Below are 19,139 nucleotides of genomic sequence, written 5' to 3'. Positions count from 1 at the left end.
CACTTCCGCCCTCGAGATCATTTCTCACCAAGGGTTGGTAGAATCGGACCGGCGCATGCGCAGTGAGAGGATCTCGGTCAAAATCGACTTCAAAATTGCTTAAAATACAAACTGTAAGAATGCGATCTAAGAGTCGTACTGGCTGGTTCAGCAAAAATGCAATTTTGAGGCCGAATTCGATAGTGACGCAGTTGAAATTGGCCTCTCCCTACAGCTCCCCTTTCACGCTTCCGTCCTGACGCAGATGCGCTGCCGCCTTCCGCACTGCGGGGTCGTCCTTGGCCCTACCCTAATCTATTTCCTGGAGCATGCGCAGTCGCTTTTCCTGCTTTATGCGTATGTCAAGATGGCTGCCTCCACATTGAACGTGTTGCTGAGGCGCCTTCCTAGCATTTCGCCCTTCAGAGGTGCCTACGGAGTTCAGGTAACTCCTTGGGGCACATTTTGTACAACGCCAGATTTGGTTGTACCTTTTCGAGGTCATCGCTCCACTGCTGGGAATCCAGGAGCCGAGGCCTTCCCAAGTGCTTCTGCCTTGGCTGTCAAGGCAACCCTTTGCTTCCACCACCCTCCTCCTTCCCTTCTCATTCCTCAGTACAGCGCACGTTTTCTAATCTCGAGTCGAGAGTAAAGAGCAAGGGTTGGATGTCCTCCTCTTCCGTTTCCATCTCGGCTGAATAATTAGGCGGTGGAACGGATCTCTTGGCCATACACAAACCAACTATTAACTGTACAGGTGGTGTCTAAATCTTCGATGCCAGGGAGTGTTCTTGGGTTGAGGGACACTAGCTTCTACCAGCCCTACCATCTTCCAGTAGAGCCAGGATACATTCTCATGACCTGGGACCAGTTACTCGGCTCTTTATCTCACTAAATCAGTTTCTTATCAAAGCATACATGAGAGCTTAACTTTGGATTGAGTTTTCCCTCCATCCTACGTACTCACCACCCTGGAGGTTATGGGCAGGGCAGATTCTTGGTGGGGTAGGGTGAGATGGGAAGGCTTGCCCAACTGCCACTCCCTAAAGTGGGACTGAAAACTGGTGACAGGGGTCACCACAGAGTTAACTACAGGCCTGGTAGCTTTAGAGGTAGTGTTAGGACTTAAGTTTGTTCTGCCATATGGAATGTTGACCTTCAACTTCTTAGAAGGCTGGGCAACTGAGTGATTGGATTGGATCGAGTTGGAGACTCGCGTGTCCTTTGCATCCCCTTCCTGCCACACATCTTAATTCCAAGAAGATGGACATTCTCCCTTTTCCTCCAGTAGACTGAGTTCATCCCAGAAAGCATGAATGCCTTATACGTGCCAGGTTTTTGAGTTGTCTTTTCAAATAAATTTGCTTCCCAGTCACCTGTGCTAGTAGTTTATCTTCTAATGTTACCTTTTCTTTCAAGATCCAGTTGGAGGTAGGGATAGTCGTTGTTGATGTAAACTTAATCTCCCACAAAATCCTACTCCCATATACAGCATATTCCTGCTGTATTTCATTTACACAGTGGGCGTGCCTTCCCCTTTCTCCCTGAAGTGTGGGCAGCAAACCAATCAGGTCTTGTCCTTGAACTCATTGTCTCATTTCGCCTCTGCCCCTCCTTTTATAGGTTCCCCTCCAGACTCTTTGCACCAAAGCCCCCGCTGAGGACGATTCTTTGCTCCCACTTCCCGTTTCCCCTTATAAGGATGAACCCTGGAAATATCTGGACTCAGAAGGTACTTCTAAATGGGGAAGGGGAGGGTCAAGTGAGGTCTGAAATAAGTGGACAGAGACCCGCCCATCACCACCACCCAAACTTGTATGGTCTTTCATTTCAGAATACCAGAACCGCTATGGTTCTCGCCCTGTCTGGACTGACTACCGTCGCAACCACAAAGGTGGAATACCCCCACAGCGGACTCGAAAGACATGTATTGTGAGTTTCTGAGTGTGGCACGTGGATGTGGAGTGGGGCTGGAGGCCATAGTGACAGCGGCAGCAGCACTTTTTTTTTTTTAATTATTTTTTTTTATTTTTGGCTGCATTGGGTCTTCGTTGCTGCATGCGGGCTTTCCCTAGTTGCAGGGAGCAGGGGCTACTCTTTGTTGCAGTGGCTTCTCTTGTTGTGGAGCACGGACTCTAGAGCGCAGGCTCAGTAGTTGTGGTGCACGAGCTTAGTTCCTCGGCATCAAGTGGGATCTTCCCAGACCAGGGCTCGAACCCGTGTCCCCCTGCATTGGCACGCGGATTCTTAACCACTGCACCACCAGGGAAGTCCCCAGCAGCACTCTTTCTGACAGGGCTTTGAACAGCTTCACCTGCCAGTTTCTTCTCTCTACAGCGTGGAAATAAAATTGCTGGGAATCCCTGCCCCATCTGCCGGGATCAGAAGTTGCACGTTGACTTTAGGGTAAGGAGAATCTTTTCTCTAGGATAAAGACTTGGAGCCTTTTTTGCAATGCTAAAGAGATTACCTTAGGTGCCCCGCTCTTCATATCCTGGGGCCCCTAAAGTCCATTTTGTATTGACTTTCTGGTAATATAAAAACATTCCTCCTTCCAGCCTTTTGCGCTCTACTAAGGGTTTTACTAAAAAGTTTCATCCCTTGTCTATGAAATTTACAGTCTAATTTGGCAAGAGAAATGCTTGTTTCTAATGTGAGGGCAATGCCCAAAGGTTTATTTATATCAATCACAGTTGTTAGCAAGTAGATTGGACTAGTTTTTTCCGGAGATTTTCTTTATTTCGTTGTCATGTTGATGTTTGGTAGCATGCTGAGACTTGGGGCTGGAGGGCAGATACATGAAGCAAGGTATAATCTAGTTATTTTTTCAAAAAACCTTCATTGTGATAAGGACAGAACTTATTCCTTAAAGTATTCAAAAACCTTATAAAGATGATAATGGAAAAGTGCCCTTCCGAGCTTGCAGTATTACAAGGTATTAGGGCAGAAGCTGAATGGCTGGTCGTCAGAGAAGTCAGAGGGCATTCAGGGGTCAGTCAGTCAGCAGATGGGGGTGTCTGACTGCTCTCAGGCTCCTTCTGATACAGGTTGTAGAGGAGTCCAGAAGATACTTCTCAATTTCAGCTGTGTATAATTGGTTACCAAAAAAAGGCTATAATCATTTGTATACAGTTTATAACAAATTGCATGACTAAGGGAGAGAGAAAGATTACAGACTGAAGAGTGCAGCTGACTCTGCCTGCCATTCCACTCCACAGTATACCTGCTTTCTCTTTGGGAGTCTCACCACCTGTGATTAATTACTGGCTGGGAGTCATTCTAATAATTAAATCTCTAAAATTGATTTTAGTAAACATATACATTACATATACCATGCATTTATATAAGTTAATAATTTGTAAATGTACATTATAACACGTACTACATTTTCTGGGTGATTTCAGGGATTTTCCAACAGACTGTCCCTAATTTGTTGCATGAAGGACTGACTTTAGAACCTAACCCCTACAGAAGATAATTCTATGTGAGTCTCAGTGACAAAACGTAGGATGTGTATGTGAAATGGTTGGAAGGCCAGGAAAGGGAAAAAGGTTGCAAGAATGTGTTCAGTAAAGGGATGGGGCTAAAACCAGGACCTGAAGGAAAGTAGCACCTGGAGAGATGTAGAAGGGTCAAGGTCATTTGTGTGGGTGTGCAGGGATTGTGCACTTTTAGTCCCTAATCGTCTTGCTACCTTCCCTTCCCTCTCTCTTGTTTCTCCACCACTTTTTCCTACAGAATGTGAAGCTCTTGGAACAGTTTGTCTGCGCCCACACGGGTATCATCTTCCATGCTCCATATACAGGTCAGCCCATCATCCCTGTCACCACCAGAATAGCTTTTCCTTACAGCACTTCTTATATTTATTAAGACAGACAACAGGTATTTATTTGGTGGTTCCTACTAATGGCCTAAAAAATGTGATGGAACCTTTTGGAAATCTTGGCCTAATGGGGATACTCACACGCTAAAACAGTTACATGTGAACAGAAGATACAGGCGAGTACCAGTATAAGCAAACTATCTAAATGGAACTGTTAAAAGGTAAGTGGTGCTGATTGTTTCCTTTCTATAGGGTCTCTTCACTTTTACGGAAGGCTTTCTCATAAATTGACCTTACTTTTATTCCATTGACAATTCAGTTAGATTTCCCAAATCTGGAGTAAGCTCACCAATTCAAGATTATATCTATTCCCTAACTATAGTCACAGGCCAAATCTGGCTCACTGTCATGTTCATTTATTTTCATATTGTCTACAACTCCTTCCAGGCTACAGTGGCAGAGTTGAGGAGCTGAGACAGACTATAATATATGCCTAAAACATATGCCACATTGCCTCCAGTATATGGCCCTGTACAGAGAACATTTTGCCAACCCCTGCTCCAAAGCAAGATAAATTTGCAAAGAATAATCGGAATCCACCCTTTTGTGGCATGGTAGCATGATTGGTGGAGTTTGGTTTGTCAAGGAGTTTGTTTTTGTTTTGGCTTAGTTTGGTTTTTTGTGGGGTTTTTTGGCCACACCACACGGCTTGTGGGATTTTAGTTTCCCAACCAGGGATTGAACCCGGGCTCGTGGCAGTGAGAGCACAGAGCCCCTAACCACTGGACCACCAGGGAATTCCCAAGGAGTTTTAAGAAGAGTTCTATAGTCAGGCTGTAAAAAGCTGAAGGGACTATTTTGCTACTTTCTCAGATCGTCTTGCCCAGATCTGAAATCCATTCTTCCTTTATTGAATCTTTCTCTGTGGATTGTCCAACTCAGCCCTTTAACTAACCACACTTGCCCTTTGAATTGTGTTCTGCTCCCTGTCTTGAAACCTTTACTGTTAAGTGGCTTCTCTATAGTGGCTAGACCCTCCTAAGTCTTCATCCTGGTTCGCAGAGAGAGAGAGAAGGTTCTTCCCACTGGGCAGAAGGGGAAACCAAGCCTTGCCGAGGGGTCAGGGGAATGGGGTCATCAGGTAGAGCTAGGTCTTCCAAATCTAAGCCTCTATCACCATGTAGAAGCAGTTATGTTCTTCATTTACTGTGACTTATAAAATGATCTCTGAGTTACCTTTTTTCACAGGGGTCTGTATGAAGCAACACAAGAAGTTGACCCAGGCCATCCAGAAAGCCAGGGATCATGGTAAGAATGAGAAGGGGCACAGCGCAGTTTTGTTAGGCATAAGGAAGGTGACTTAGGGCTGGAGGGTGGATATAAATGTTCCCACCTATCTGAGAAGGTAGCACTCATGTTCTTCCAAAGAATCTCTTCTTTCATCACTCCACTGTCCCTTGTTTCCTCTCCTGAGTCTCTTATCTTGTCGTTGCCCTGTCCTCTTTTTCTTCCTCTTTCTCTGCCTTCTTATTTTATAAATGTTGCCCCAATGCCATGTCTAAATCATAGGAGCTTTGTATAAATTTCTGACCCTGGGCTCCATGACACTTTTGCACAAATTAGGAAAAGGTACCCCTATGTTAGGGCAGATGCAGCTTCATAGCCCTGGCACAGGCCTGCACAGCTTGGCAGGCAAGAGTCTGGGCAGCACGTCAGCCCACACTTGCCCCCTTGGCCAGTTGCTTCTGTGCAGCATACCACATGCATAAATGAACCCAGTGGCTCTGACTGGTCCCTCCCTCCCTTTATATGTCATTTTTCTTATTATCTGTCTTAATCTGAAGTACCTGTCCTCCCTTCCCTGGCATTCTCTTTTTTTTAATCCCCCAGGTCTCCTCAGTTACCACATTCCCCAGGTTGAACCCCGGGACCCTGACTTCAGTACCTCTCATGGAGCTGTGAGTGTCACTCCGCCAGCGCCCACTCTGGTTTCAGGTGACCCCTGGTACCCATGGTACAACTGGAAACAACCACCAGAGAGAGAGCTGTCCCGCCTTCGTCGGCTCTACCAGGGTCATCTCCGAGAAGAAAGTGGCCCTCCACCTGAGTCAATGCCCAAGGTGCCCCTCACAGCCGCAGTTGAAGCCTCCTCCACTGAGCAGGCAGGCCCCCAGACTGCTCTGTAGGAGCTGTAGACTAGGAAGGGAGCCGGAGGGTCCCTTACACAGTATTTCATCCTGAAGAGCTGTCTACATTGTGGCCAGTGGCAGGCCCAGGGCCAGAGAAAGGAAATGATTGTTGGTGAAAGGGATAAATACATCTGAGGCTGAGGGAGGGCAGTGCAGACGTGTATCGGAAGCCCCAGCCCCTATATGTTGTCAATAGATAGGCTGTACATTCTGCTACTGTTCCAGACCTGTGCCAACTGGGTTTTTCCACAATAAAGCTGTATCCTGTCTCTGGGCTGCATTTCAGATGAATGCTATGGAGGATTGCGGGGCAGTGGGTGCTGCTGTGGGGAGAGGAGTGGTCAGGCTTGAGCCAGTCCGATCAGTGCACTCTTGGGACCAGAAGCCACCTGGGATGAGCAGTTGTGCCATTATGTGATGATCACTTGTGCCCCCCTGTGCCCGATGCACAGTGTTCCCACTGAGGGGCTAAAGGGTTGGAGAGTGAGACACTAGGCCTAAGAAAAATGCGTTGCTATGGCACCCGCTGCCGTGGGAGGCGCGGATGGGATGAGTGGCGTTGCTAAGTGACAGCTGGTCTGGCAAAAAGAACGGGGTCCCCGGGCCGGCTGCCGGGATGGTGGTGGGTGGGGGGCGGCGGTGGGTGGGGGGCGGTGGTGGTGGAGGGGGGCGGTGGTGGTGGAGGGGGGCGGTGGTGGTGGAGGGGGGCGGTGCGATCCCCCTAGGGACCCGGGGGCGCGGCAGGGGAAGTAAAGATGGCGGTGGGCGGGGCGGTGGCGGAGGGGCGGAAGTGACGTCGCGTGGGGCGGGTCCGGCCGCGCACAATGGGCCATGGAGTTCCCGTTCGATGTGGACGCGCTGCTCCCGGAGCGGATCACGGTGCTAGACCAGCACCTACGGCCACCGGCCCGCCGACCCGGAACCACAACGCCGGCCCGGTGACATCTCAAACCTGCCCCACGGCCCTTCTCTCCCGGTTCCTCTCGAAACCTGGTCCAGGCACCACGCCCCCTTCTCACTGACTAGTGTCTGCTCCTTTTGATGTCCTGGCTCGCCTTTTTGGTGACATTTGATCCTAGAACTGGTGGGGTAGATTGGGGCTTGAATCTGTCACCTTTCATCCCTTGGCCCCATCGTGGTTCCAACCAAAGGATGTGGTTGACCTGCCCTTCCTGCTTCCCCACAATAACTTCAAGGGAGGAGGGAGTGTACCACACTGAAAGGAGGTGTGGCAAAAGTTTGGGTTCCAGAAGAGTGGGTGGGAAATCAGGTTGGAAGATTCCGAGGTAAAGGCAGAGGGCCTGAAGTACTGAACTGGGGTTGCGGTTATCGCCCAGATTCCCAGGGAGTGAGTGCCCAGGACCCTCTAATTCAGTGAGTATCTGACTCTTGATCTCCTCTCTTTCTGTAGTGTTGATCTGCAGCAGCAAATTATGACCATTGTAGATGAACTGGGCAAGGCTTCTGCTAAGGTAATGTGGAGTCTACATGGAGTAAAGGGAGGCCTCTCTGGGGACAGTTGGTAAGGGAGACCTGGGTCCTGTGGAAGGGACTTGTAGAAAGTCTGTCTTCAAATTCCTGGCAGGCCCAGCATCTTCCTGCTCCCATCACCAGTGCATCAAGGATGCAGAGTAACCGCCACGTTATGTATATACTCAAAGATACTTCAGCTCGAATGTGAGTGCCAAATACCGTTCTACCCTATACTTAATTCCTCCCTCTCCCAGTCCCTCTCCCTTTTTTGATTCTACCTCTTCCAGATAGCTGCTAATTATTGTTATTTTCCCCAACCTACAGGGCTGGAAAAGGAGCCATTGTTGGCTTCCTTAAAGTTGGATATAAGAAACTCTTTGTACTGGTGAGTGTCATTGGAAACTGAAAGTTCATATGCCTTGGCTCCTGAGAACAGAAGTGCTGGAGATTGGAAGGTGGCAATGATGTCTGGGTCCTAGAAGATCTTTGTTGTTCTTTTACCTCTTAGGATGACCGTGAGGCTCACAATGAGGTAGAACCACTTTGCATCTTGGACTTTTACATCCATGAGTCACTTCAGCGCCATGGCCATGGACGAGATCTCTTCCAGTATATGCTGCAGGTATTACTTATCTCTTCATCAGTTCATCCAAAATGGAGATCAAAGGCCCCTTGTCCTGAGTCCTTGCAGAGGCCCTGCCTCCCACCCTCCCACCCGCCATGTTCCCATATCCTTCCCAGGTGACTGGGTTCCTATTGGCCTGCTTTCCCCATGCCTGCTCCTACCCTGAGTCTCCTGTTCCCTGCAGAAGGAGCGAGTTGAACCACATCAACTGGCTATTGACCGACCCTCACAGAAGCTGCTGAAGTTCCTGAATAAACACTACAACCTGGAGACCACAGTCCCACAGGTTAGAGGTTTCAGAGAGTAGACCCCACTGAGCATTCCCACTGAATTTATTATTTTTTGTGTGGCAAACAAGTGGCACTTTCCATGCACTCCTTATTCCCTATTATATAGGCTTATTTTATACAGGTAAGTTCTGGGGGGGCAGGGTACCATCTCTCATCCTGCAGCTATTTCACTCTCATCTTTTTTTTTTTTTGTGGTATGCGGGCCTCTCACTGTTGTGGCCTCTCCCGTTGCGGAGCACAGGCTCCGGACGCGCAGGCTCAGTGGCCATGGCTCACGGGCCCAGCCGCTCCGCGGCATGTGGGATCTTCCCGGACCGGGGCACGAACCCGTGTCCCCAGCATCGGCAGGCAGACTCTCAACCACTGCGCCACCAGGGAAGCCCTCTCATCTAGTTTTATTCTTCATCATGGGCTGTTGTGTACACCCAATAATATGTTTATGCCCCAAACATAATCAGCTCATTTTCATCTCCTTGTTTCCGCATAGACCATTACCTAGTCTATCAAGATTTAGTAAGGGCTCAGAATAATATACATTCCCTGTCCTCAGGGAGATTGGGTCTATTTTGGGGAAGGTGGTTTGTTTATAAGTAGATGCAATATAATGGTGCTAACGCTGTCCGTTCATTCAACATATATATATTAGAGTACCTGGCACTGTTCTGGGCTTTAGAAAGACTTTATTCAATGAAACAGATAAAAGTCTCTGTTCTCACGGAGCTTGTATTCTACGTGGGGAGACAGACAAACGTAATAAACAAGTATATACTATGATTGATGATAAGTGCTCTAGGAAAATGAGAGCAAGTAAGAAGGCTTGGGAGTGCCATGTGAGGATGGGAGTGTGTGGGATTGCAGGTTTAAATGGGATAAGCAGGAAAGGCCTCACTGAGAAAGTATCACTTGAGCAATAACTTCAAGAGGTGAGACCATGAGCTAAGTAATATCTGGAGGGGGAGCATCCCAGGCAAAGGGAATGGCTAGTGCAAAGGCCATGAGGTGGGAGTGTGCCTGAAAAATTGGCTGGTGTGCCTAGAGCAGCATGAGTGAGGGGGGAGTGTGGTAGATGAGATCAGAGCAGTAATGGGGGAGGAAAGACATTTAGGACTCTATAGGCTATTGCAAAGACTTTGGCCTTTAAGTGAGAAAAGGAGAGCCATCAGAGGGGTTTGAACAGAGGGAGAATATGATGTGACTTACTTTAAACCAGAGCACTTTGCCTGTTAAGAATAGGTAGTAGAGGAGTGAGGGTACAAGCAAGTTAGGAAGCAACAATCCTGCTGAAAAATGGCGGTGGCTCAGTCTAAAATGGTAGCAGTAGAGATGGTAAGGAGTGGTCAGATTTTAGGTATTTTGAAGTTAAAGCAAATAATTTTTCTTGATAGACTGTGAAAAAAAAAGAGGGAGTTAAGGGTGATCCCAAAGTTGTTGGCCTGAGCACTTGGAAGGATGGCATTGCATTAACTGATGGAAGGTGGAGCAGTTTTGGGGAAAAATAGTAGGAGTCCATATTGAATATGTTAATTGGAGATGTCTGTGATGAGTCCAGGTTGGTTACTTCCCTGGAGTTCAGAGACGAGGTTCGGGGTGGAGAGTTTTCATCACACGTAGGGTACTGAAAGCAGTGAGACAGGATGAAACCGCCGTGGAGTGAGTATCTATAAAGAAGTGGTCCAAGGACTTGAGCCCTTGGGCACTCTTGGAAAGTCAGGAAGGAGAAGAAGCAGCAAATGCAGCTGAGGAGTGACTAGTGAAGTAGATGCAAACTTAGAAGTAAAGTGACCTGCAAGGCCAGTGAAGAAAGTGTTTGCAAAAGGAAGGAATGGCTTACTGAGTCAAATGCTACTGATCAGTGAGGTAAGAAGAGGTCTGGGAAGTGACCATTGGATTTAGCTGCCTGAAGCCACTGGTGTTCCTGACAAGCGGTTTCAGCACACTCGTGGGTGGAAGCCTGGATGGAGTGGCTTTAGGAGATTGAGAAGCTCAGAACTGGAGGCAACAAGAATAGGCCACTCTTTTAAATGCTGCTTTAATGTGAACAGAAATAGAGCAAGAGCTAGAGGGGGATATGGATCAAGAGAGGGTTGATTCTTTTCAGTTGCATAAAAATGAACAGCATAAGAATGACTCAGTAGAAAGAAAATCTGATGTCAGAGAAAGTGGGAAGAATTGCTGAAGCAGTGTCGTTGAGTGGGCTTGGGATTGGGTTGACAAGCGAGCCTTGGGTAGGAGCACGGATAGTTAATCCCTTGTAACGTGATTAATTGGTGTGCTTACAGAGGGGGCATAAAGTGAGTTAGGCTTGACTTAATCTTGAAAGGTGTTCGTCAGGTGGACAGAAGTGGGCAGGCTAAGGTGCTTTTCATGTAGGAACCAGCACGAGCAGAGTCAGAGAGATATTAATCTACCTTTCAGGGCACTGCAAGCAGTTTTGTTTGGCTGGAGTGCTGGGCATATGCTTGTTGGGGAAGGATGAGGGTGGGTGGGTTGGTAGACATTACAGCAGGAGATAGACAGGGTCTCCTTAGACTGTGCTCCCAGAGTAGGACATCATTTTTCCATTAAGAGGCAGCAGAGAGCAACGGAAGAAACACAGTATCCAGCATCAAATGCATTACCCAGGTAACATGTAAGAGCAGGGCAGTATAGAGTGTAAATAATATTGGGTTGGCCAAAAAGTTCGTTCCAGTTTTTCTGTAACATCCATCTGGAAAACCCGAACGAACTTTTTGGTCCACCCAGTAACAACTGATGTTTCATGAGCTCTGTGTGGTATCTACATGCATTATCTCTGTTGATCCTTGTACATTTCTTTAAGTAGTTGCCATTATTGACCCCATTTTGGGTTTATACAGATTAGTGACTTGACCAAGTTTGCACAGCTAATAAATGGTAGAGCTTGAATTTGAACCCATAGCCCCCTCTAATGACTACACTGTATTCCTGGCTGAAATGCCTCAACTAGAATCAGGAGTCTGGGATTTGAAACCCAGTTCTGCCACTTGTAGCTACTAGACTTTGGGCAAGCCATGTCTCCAAGCACATATATTTCCAGTTTTCCTGGGTATATACCTAAGAGTAGAATTGCTGGGTCATATGGTAATCCTGTGTTTAACTCTTTGAGGAACTGAGAAACGGTTTTTCCACAATGACTGCAACATTTTACATCTCCATCAGCAATGTGTGGTAGCTCTGGTATCTTGACATCCTCACCAAAATTTATTTTTCTTTGTTCTTTTTATAATAGCCATAATAATGGTTGTGAAGTTGTATCTCTTTGTGTTTTGATTTGCATTTCCCTAATGACTAATGATGTTGAGCATCTTTTCAAGTGCTTATTGGCCATTTGTATATCTTCTTTGGAGAAATGTTTATTCAAGTCTTTGCCCTGTTTTTAAAAATTAATTATTATTTTTGGTTGCACTGGGTCTTTGTTGCTTCATGCGGCTTTCTCTAGTTGCGGTGAGCAGGGCTACTCTTCATTGCGGTGCGCAGGCTTCTCATTGCGGTGGCTTCTCTTGTTGTGGAACATGGGCTCTAGGCGCGCAAGCTTCAGTAGTTGTGGCACATGGGCTCAGTAGTTGTGGCTTGTGGGCTCTAGAGCGCAGGCCCAGTAGTTGTGGCGCACGGGCTTAGTTGCTCCATGGCATGTGGGATCCTCCCGGACCAGGGCATAAACCCCTGTCCCCTTCACCCACAGGCGGACTCTCAACCACTGCGCCACCAGGGAAGCCCCGCTTTTCATTTTCTTGATAGTGTCTTTTGATGCACAGAAGTTTTTACTTTTGACGAAGTGTAATTTATTTTTTCCTTTTGTTGCTTATGCTTTTGGTGTCATATTTAAGAAACCATGTCCAAAGTCATCAAGATTTTCCTCAATGTTTCCTTCTAAGAGTTTCACAGTGTTAGCTCTTACATTTAGCTGTTTGATCCATTTTTAGCTATTTTTTGGTCCAAATTAATTATCTTGCATGTAGATACTCAGTTATCCAAACACCAGTTGTTGAAGAAGTTATACTTTCCCTATTGAATGGTCTTGGCACCTTTATTGAAAATCAATTGACCATAGACACATGGGTTTATTTCTGAACTCTATTCATTCCATTGGTCTGTATGTCTATCCTGTGCCTCTACCACACTATTTTGATTACTGTAGCTTTGTAGTAAGTTTTGAAATCAGGAAGTATGAATCCTCCCCAAATTTGTTATTCCTTTGTTAATCTTGAAGATTATTTTGGCTGTTCGAGGTCCTCTGCAATTCAACTTTAGGATTAGCTTGTCAGGGTCTGAGATTTTGACTAAGTCTGTCAACAAGGACAGGAAGGCTGGCTTTCGTTCCTCCCACTGTGGTTTTTCTAGCACAGGGTTCTATACGCAAGTATGTGCTGAGTGGCTGAATGGACAAATATATTTCGCTTGTTTCATCTTACAGGTGAACAACTTCGTGATCTTCGAAGGATTCTTTGCCCATCAGCATCGTAAGTTTTCTCACCTTGTGTGTGTTGGTCAAGCAGTTGGGGTGAGGGGAAGGAAGGAGGTGGATTCTTGGTCCCACCGGACCCCTCACTGAGGGGCACCACCGCTTCCTTCCTCACAGGGCCCCCTGCTACCTCTCTGAGGGCAACTCGACACTCTTGTGCTGCTGCGGTCGATCCTATGCCCGCTGGTAAAGCTGCATTGAACGGGTGGATCTGTAGTGCTGTGATGGCTAGTCACTCTGGAGGCCACTGGGAACTCAGTGCAATCTGTGGGAAGTTTGGGAGAATTCTAAAGCAACCCAAGTCCCCAGCAGACATTACCCATGTCCTCTGCCCTCATGGGAGCTCAGTGTATTTATATTTGGCAAGACTGTCAACTAAGCAAGCTCATTGGAAGCCTGTTTGACAGCTGACATTGATGGAGCCTCTTGCTGCTTCAGGCCCATCAAAATAGGCCAGAGTCATGTTCCTTCATAAACTCCTCAGGCTTCTGTCAGCCAGTGAGGGACAGGCAAGTGCAGTCAGCCCTTCCATTTCCAGTCATAGAATAGTGACATGAATGGTCCAAAGCTTAAATACTAGTTTTAGAAGATAACACTCAGAATTTGTAACATTTCCAACCAAATAATGAAATTGATCTGGAGAAACCATACCTAGGAGGTACTGAAATGCTGCCCAGGTTCCACATTCCATCCTCATCCACACACATGCTCCCTGCCGGGCTGAGCCCCACCCCTTCCTCCTTCTCAAGGCCGAGGGGCACAGCCTTCTGCTGGCCATGCTGTGCGCACTTGCACAGAAGGGCCCTTTGCTGAAGGAGCTGGCTCTGTGGCTAGCTCTCTCACCTCCTCGGTGGCCAGGAAACAGAGTAACCACCACCCAGACAGCAATCTCTCAACAGTGATTAGCATCCACCAATGTCAGGCACGGAGAGGCAGTTCAGATCCGTGAGCGGCTCTGCTTTCCAAGGCTTCCCCCCTCTAGCTCCTGCTGACCAAAGCTGTGAGAGGGAGAGAGAGCCAACAAGGACGGTGAGGACCAGGTCCACACGGGAGGGACCCTAAAGTTTAAGTGGATCCGCTGGGCAGTCTCTCATTTGCCACGCATGATGGAGAAAGAACCTCTTGAGAGGGAAAGGGAGGGGCAAGTGGAGAAGTGAGGAGGCTGGAGACAGGGCTGGGATAGTCCGTTAGCCTCCCATTTACTCTGTCTGGTGACTCCTTTCCAGGTGTCTGTGTTTTTACCTCATCCTTTTTTTCCCCTTATAAAACGTAAATCTCTTTCTATCTTTGCTCCGGAAGGGGAGGTTCTGCCCCACCCCAGCCTCCCCTGACCTCTCCAAAGCAATTCCTGATTAACCAAGGGCTTTGTCCGTCTCATCTAGAGGGACCTGGGGTCCTCGGTGGCCCAGCTGGGACCATTCCACTGCCCCAGAATCCCAGGGGGGCCTGACAGCACCCACTGACAGTAAGAGCTTGCCTCCCTTGGCTGCCCTTCTCTTGCATCTCCCAGGCCCCACAGTCTCCCCCAGATCTTTCCCCCGAACTCTGCATTCAGCCTACTCCTTCTGGCTCTCCTCAAAATGCTCCAGCCTTCCCCCCGAATTCCCTTTTGGTGTGATGGCAGTGCCACAGAGCTGCTTCTGCGGTGGAGCTGAAGTCTCCTTTCCCCGGAGGAACTGTGGTGTCAGGGATCAGAGGTTTGGGGTCGTGGGGGTAGTGAAGGGGTGCACAGTATGCCTCCTAATGCTTACCTTGCCTGTGTCCTCTCCACTGCCAGCTCCAGCAAGGAAGCTGCCACCCAAGAGAGCAGAGGGAGACATAAAGCCATACTCCTCTAGTGACCGAGAATGTAAGACTGGGGTAGGGGGTCTGGGCCTGGGGGTGACTTAACCCAGGGGAAAGATTTGTTCTCTCTAAAGGCTCTGATTTCTCTTTTTTCTACTCTAATCTTTGCTGTCATGACTCTCTTCCCTTTCCTTTTCTTCTCTGTCTTGCTCTTTTTTTCTCCCTCTCCCCAGTTCTGAAGGTAGCTGTGGAGCCTCCCTGGCCCTTGAACAGGGCCCCTCGCCGTGCTACACCTCCAGCCCACCCACCCCCGCGCTCCAGCAGCCTGGGAAACTCGCCAGAACGGGGTCCCCTCCGCCCCTTCGTGCCAGAGCAGGAGCTGCTGCGTTCCCTGCGCCTCTGCCCCCCGCACCCCACCGCCCGCCTTCTGCTTGCTACTGACCCAGGCGGCAGCCCAGCCCAGCGTCGCCGCACCAGGTAATAGGAGCTGGAGGGTTAGGGAATGTCAAGACTGTCGGACAGGGTGTTAGAAATGGCAGAGGGCAGTGTAAATCCATCAGAGACATGAAGCAATAGGACAGGAAGACTGGAGAGTCCTGGAACCTTTCAAGAAGAATATATTGGAGAGTATTTATGGGAGTGGCCTGGAAATAAATTACAGCGAAGGAGCAGAACAGGACTTTATGTAGAGTCTAGGGACTCTAGTTTAAGTGAGAGCTGGGAGGAAGCACAGGAAGAACACAGGTCCGTTGGGTGGGTGACTGAGCCTCTAAGACTGGGGAAATCATGGTTTAACATTTGCTGGGAAGGGGCAGGATCTCTGACACAGTTTGGGGAGCCACCAGCCCTGGGTCAGTGCCTTGTGTGGCAGGAGCCCATCCCGGCAGGCAGAGAGTGGGCCTCTCCTTTTTTTTTGGGCCTCTCCTTTTTTTTGGGCCTCTCCTTTTTTTTGGGCCTCTCCTTTTTTTCTCTCCCCAGCTTTCTCTTCACCTCTGACTTCTCTTTCTGTTTTTCTCTCCCCCCCCATTTCCCCTCTCCCCTCCTCCTGTCCATAACATCCTTCCACAGCTCCCTTCCCCGCTCTGATGAGAGTCGATACTGACAGACAGCTAAGCCTCTCCCCTCCCTGGGAGACCTGGCAAGGGCAGAGACTCCCTCCCTGAGAACCCCAGACCGGATCTTCCATTGTATCCCCCAGCATCCAGGGGAACCTGACAGAGCCCATAGGATTCCCTCTTCCCCTTTCTTGGACAACTGGGTTGTCAGGGTCCCAGATGGCCTAATGCTTTGTAGCTTTTCTTACCATAGAAAGCACCCCCTGTCTCCTAACTCGGGCTCTGAACACTCTCCCACAGACAGCCCATTTGCTGCCAGACTTCTCGGTTGGGCGGCTCCTACTAATTATCCAGAGAAGCATAGTCTTGCTTGCAGTCAGATTCTAGAACACCACGGAAGGTCCAAGGGCCTCCTCTACCAGGGAAACCTTTTAAAGAGTCTTGTCCATGGAATGAATCTTATAGTCCCACTACACTGTCTCCTGGTAGCTCTAATACTGCTTCGTGCTACCGACCACAGCTACCCTATCAGCCTGCTGACGCCAGCCAGTGAGTGAGCTCTGCTTCAGAGCAGTCCAGTCAGGTAGGACAGGGACTTACCAGCTCCCCAAGGGATCCACTCAACATTGCCAAACTCTTAATTTCCACATGTTGTGTGTACGTGTATCTGTCAGGGGGCCCCCGAGCTGACGTCTGCTACGAGGCTCTAGACTCGCCACACTTCTACAGACACCACCACTTCCCCTGGGTCCAGGTTCTGTGAGGGAGTTTGTTTCTTGGCAGTAGATCCCAGCAAGCACCCTCGGATCACTCTTAGCCAAGTTTCAGAAGCTAAGCCTGAGTCTCAAGGCTCTGTTAGCTCCTGGAATACCCTCTCGCAGCCATCCCTCCCCGGTCACTAGATGCTGATAGATTCCTGTCTTGTGAGATTGTCTTGAGATGATGGGGGAACTCCTCCTCTGGCCTTCCTTTCCTCTTTCCTCCATAGCAAGAACCTTCTTCCCTGCTCCATACCCAGGGTATAGAACATCCTTCCCCCTCCCTACCCTCTGGATGTGTGCTAGTTGATACCCCTACTGTATTCCCCGAAATCCTTGGGAGCAGGATCTCCCTCTCTTCTGACTCATTCCTTTTTCTTCTCCCTCTCAGTGTTGTCTGAATAAAGTGTGAATTCTTTTGTGTTTTTTAAATGGACATTTTCAATGATAAAAACTACAAAAGAAAAAAAAAACCACCAAACAAACCTTAAGGTCTCAGCCTCGTTTGTGCGTCACCCCTTATTTTCCTGGGATCTCAGGACCTCTCTCCCTCTCTCTCCCTCACCTCTGAGATCTGCAGATCTTCCAGCAAGGAGCCTTAGAGCTCCCCTTGCAGGATCTGGTGTCTGCCTGTCCCCATCTTCATTGTGGGATCTTCTGCGGATTGTCTCCTCTCATGTAGTCGCTGGATCCCTCTGTGTAGCCTTCTATATCTACTCCTCCATTCTCTCCAGAAATCTCTAGCTCTCCCTAGTCACTTCTACCCTTTACCCCAGGCCAGCCCTTGCTGAGATGTTAAGATTTACTAACATCTCTGGGATCCACTAATTGCCTCCTGATAACAGTCCCCTAATTGTTTCCTGAATTCCTCTTCCCGCTAGTTCCCTGGCCTCTCCCTCACTAAACCCTTGGATCTCTTTCTCAAGACAGTCCTTTCCCTAAATTCAGCCTTACCACTCCCTATTTCCCTCTGGCTGAAGTATCCTAAAATTAAGGTAATCATGTTTTCCAAACCAAACATCAGGGCACCTGGTCCAACAAAAAAATATTTTTTTGCATATATGTGAATCTGGGTTTGTGTGTGTGTGTGTGTGTGTGTGTGTGTGTGTGTGTGTGTGTTTGGCCGAACCACGCGGCTTGTGGGATCTTAGTTCCCCAACCAGGCCCCAACCAGGGATTGAACCTGTGCCCCCTGCAGTGGAAGCATAGAGTCCTAACCACTGGACCGCCAGGGAATTGCCCTGAATTTGTTTTTATGACATGATTTGGAGCACATTTGGCCTTACTTTTAACACATTACCTCAACTCATTACCTCAACTAGGAGTAATAAAGTCAGGACTGCTTCAGAAAACCTTGGGGTATAAAATGAGCTCCCTTCCCTTTTCTGGGGCACAACTTAGATTAAAATCCCATAGGAATGATAACTACCCCTCTCTCTGTTCCTGTGCTGTTCCTTTTATTATTCTCCTTGATTCCTCCATACCCACTCATCTTTCATCCTGTAGCCTTTTCCCCATCATCTCACATTTCTTCTACAGCAGGACTCCCGCAGGGCTGGTAGCCCAAAGCTGCAGCTATAGCCGCCATGGGCGGTTGAATTCCTCATCCCCCAATACAGGTAAGTTATTCATCTCCTTATCCGCAAATCAAGTAGGCCATATTCACTACCTACTCCAGCCTTCCCATGCACATGCCTGGTATTCCCACAGGCAACCAAGAACTGAAGCAGGGGGAGCAGGAACCAGAGAATAGGTGAGGTCTGACCCCTCCCCTACCAGCCTCGCACCACCTCTGACTCCTTTCCTAACATCACTCTCAGCTACTTCCTCCTCCTTAATCTCACTCTCTGAACTGGACACCAGCTCCTCCCACAAAGCCTTCCACCTAACACCCTACAAGCCTCTTTCCACATAGGTTCGACTCGAGTGCTTCCCTTTGGCAGTCTCTGAGGGGTTTCAGGTTTGGACATAGCACTAATGGTTCCAGCCTCATACCCCATCATACATCCTCTACACAAGAGCCAGTCAGCCCTTTAAGAAGCTGTGATTTTTTTTTTTTTTTTGAAGCTGTGATTTTAATTCTCCCTTTAGTACCCCTGTAACCCACTCTCCATCTCCCACCTACTAGGTCTGCCAGTGAGGAGCAGGTCTTGTCACAGCATGGGTCTGGGGAGGAACCCATGCACACGGTTCCTCCACAGGCCCAGGCTCCACCAGCCCAGTCCTGGACAATGGGTGGGGATATGTTCAACGCCAGGTTCATTCGAAACTTGCAGGAACGTCGCAGCACCAGGCCTTGGTGACCGCAGCCCCCTCTCACACCTTCAAAGTCAGTATTATTTCTCTCTCACACAGGACCTAGCCAAAGCCCGCCCTCACAATGGATGTATCCATTCATTCATTCATTCGACAGGCTTTATTATCAGTGCCAAGTCATTTGTATCTTATTTTTAACCACAGCAATAAAGTATTTATTTTTATCACGAGAGCTACTTGTCATTATTTCAATCCCACCCGTCACTCTTCGCGCGCCCCGTTCAGCCCCATCATCGCCCACTTTTGCGCAAGCGCCACAGGTGAGAGCAGTGCGCGAGGCCGCTAATTTACTGCGCAAGCGCTCTAAGGCAGCCTCCGATCCGGCGAGCGCAGGCGCACTTACTGCAGACCAGCGCCTCACCGCCT

At 48.6% G+C, this 19,139-nt stretch overlaps 2 protein-coding genes across 7 annotated transcripts; both read left to right on the top strand.

The window, feature by feature from the left end:
• The first annotated feature begins 313 nt into the window (after positions 1-313).
• On the top strand, positions 314-6,254 carry MRPS18B (mitochondrial ribosomal protein S18B). Its single transcript, XM_082847632.1, has 7 exons — positions 314-424; positions 1,603-1,711; positions 1,814-1,911; positions 2,317-2,385; positions 3,718-3,784; positions 5,051-5,110; positions 5,693-6,254. Exons 1-7 carry the CDS (start codon positions 347-349, stop codon positions 5,986-5,988), a joined length of 777 nt encoding a protein of 258 aa, XP_082703758.1. The 5' UTR covers positions 314-346; the 3' UTR covers positions 5,989-6,254.
• Positions 6,255-6,783: 529 nt separating this feature from the next.
• ATAT1 (alpha tubulin acetyltransferase 1) lies at positions 6,784-18,760 on the top strand (the record flags this gene model as incomplete). Of its 6 annotated transcripts, none has more annotated exons than XM_082847402.1 (13): positions 6,784-6,929; positions 7,403-7,463; positions 7,577-7,668; positions 7,789-7,849; positions 7,973-8,086; positions 8,274-8,375; positions 12,812-12,857; positions 12,977-13,045; positions 14,637-14,708; positions 14,878-15,121; positions 17,997-18,076; positions 18,168-18,210; positions 18,586-18,760. In XM_082847402.1, the coding sequence occupies 13 exons, from the start codon at positions 6,823-6,825 to the stop codon at positions 18,758-18,760; spliced, it is 1,266 nt and encodes a 421-aa protein (XP_082703528.1). The 6 variants fall into 6 exon arrangements, with proteins under 6 accessions (XP_082703528.1, XP_082703524.1, XP_082703525.1 ...); XM_082847397.1 differs by lacking the exon at positions 6,784-6,929 and adding an exon at positions 7,144-7,217; XM_082847398.1 differs by lacking the exon at positions 12,977-13,045 and having other exon boundaries at positions 6,823-6,929.
• Between the last annotated feature and the right edge of the window lie 379 nt (positions 18,761-19,139).

This window comes from Leucopleurus acutus, assembly GCF_964270905.1.
Source record: "Leucopleurus acutus genome assembly, chromosome: 10".
Taxonomy (NCBI): domain Eukaryota; kingdom Metazoa; phylum Chordata; class Mammalia; order Artiodactyla; family Delphinidae; genus Leucopleurus; species Leucopleurus acutus.
This window is presented reverse-complemented; position numbering and strand designations above follow the sequence as displayed.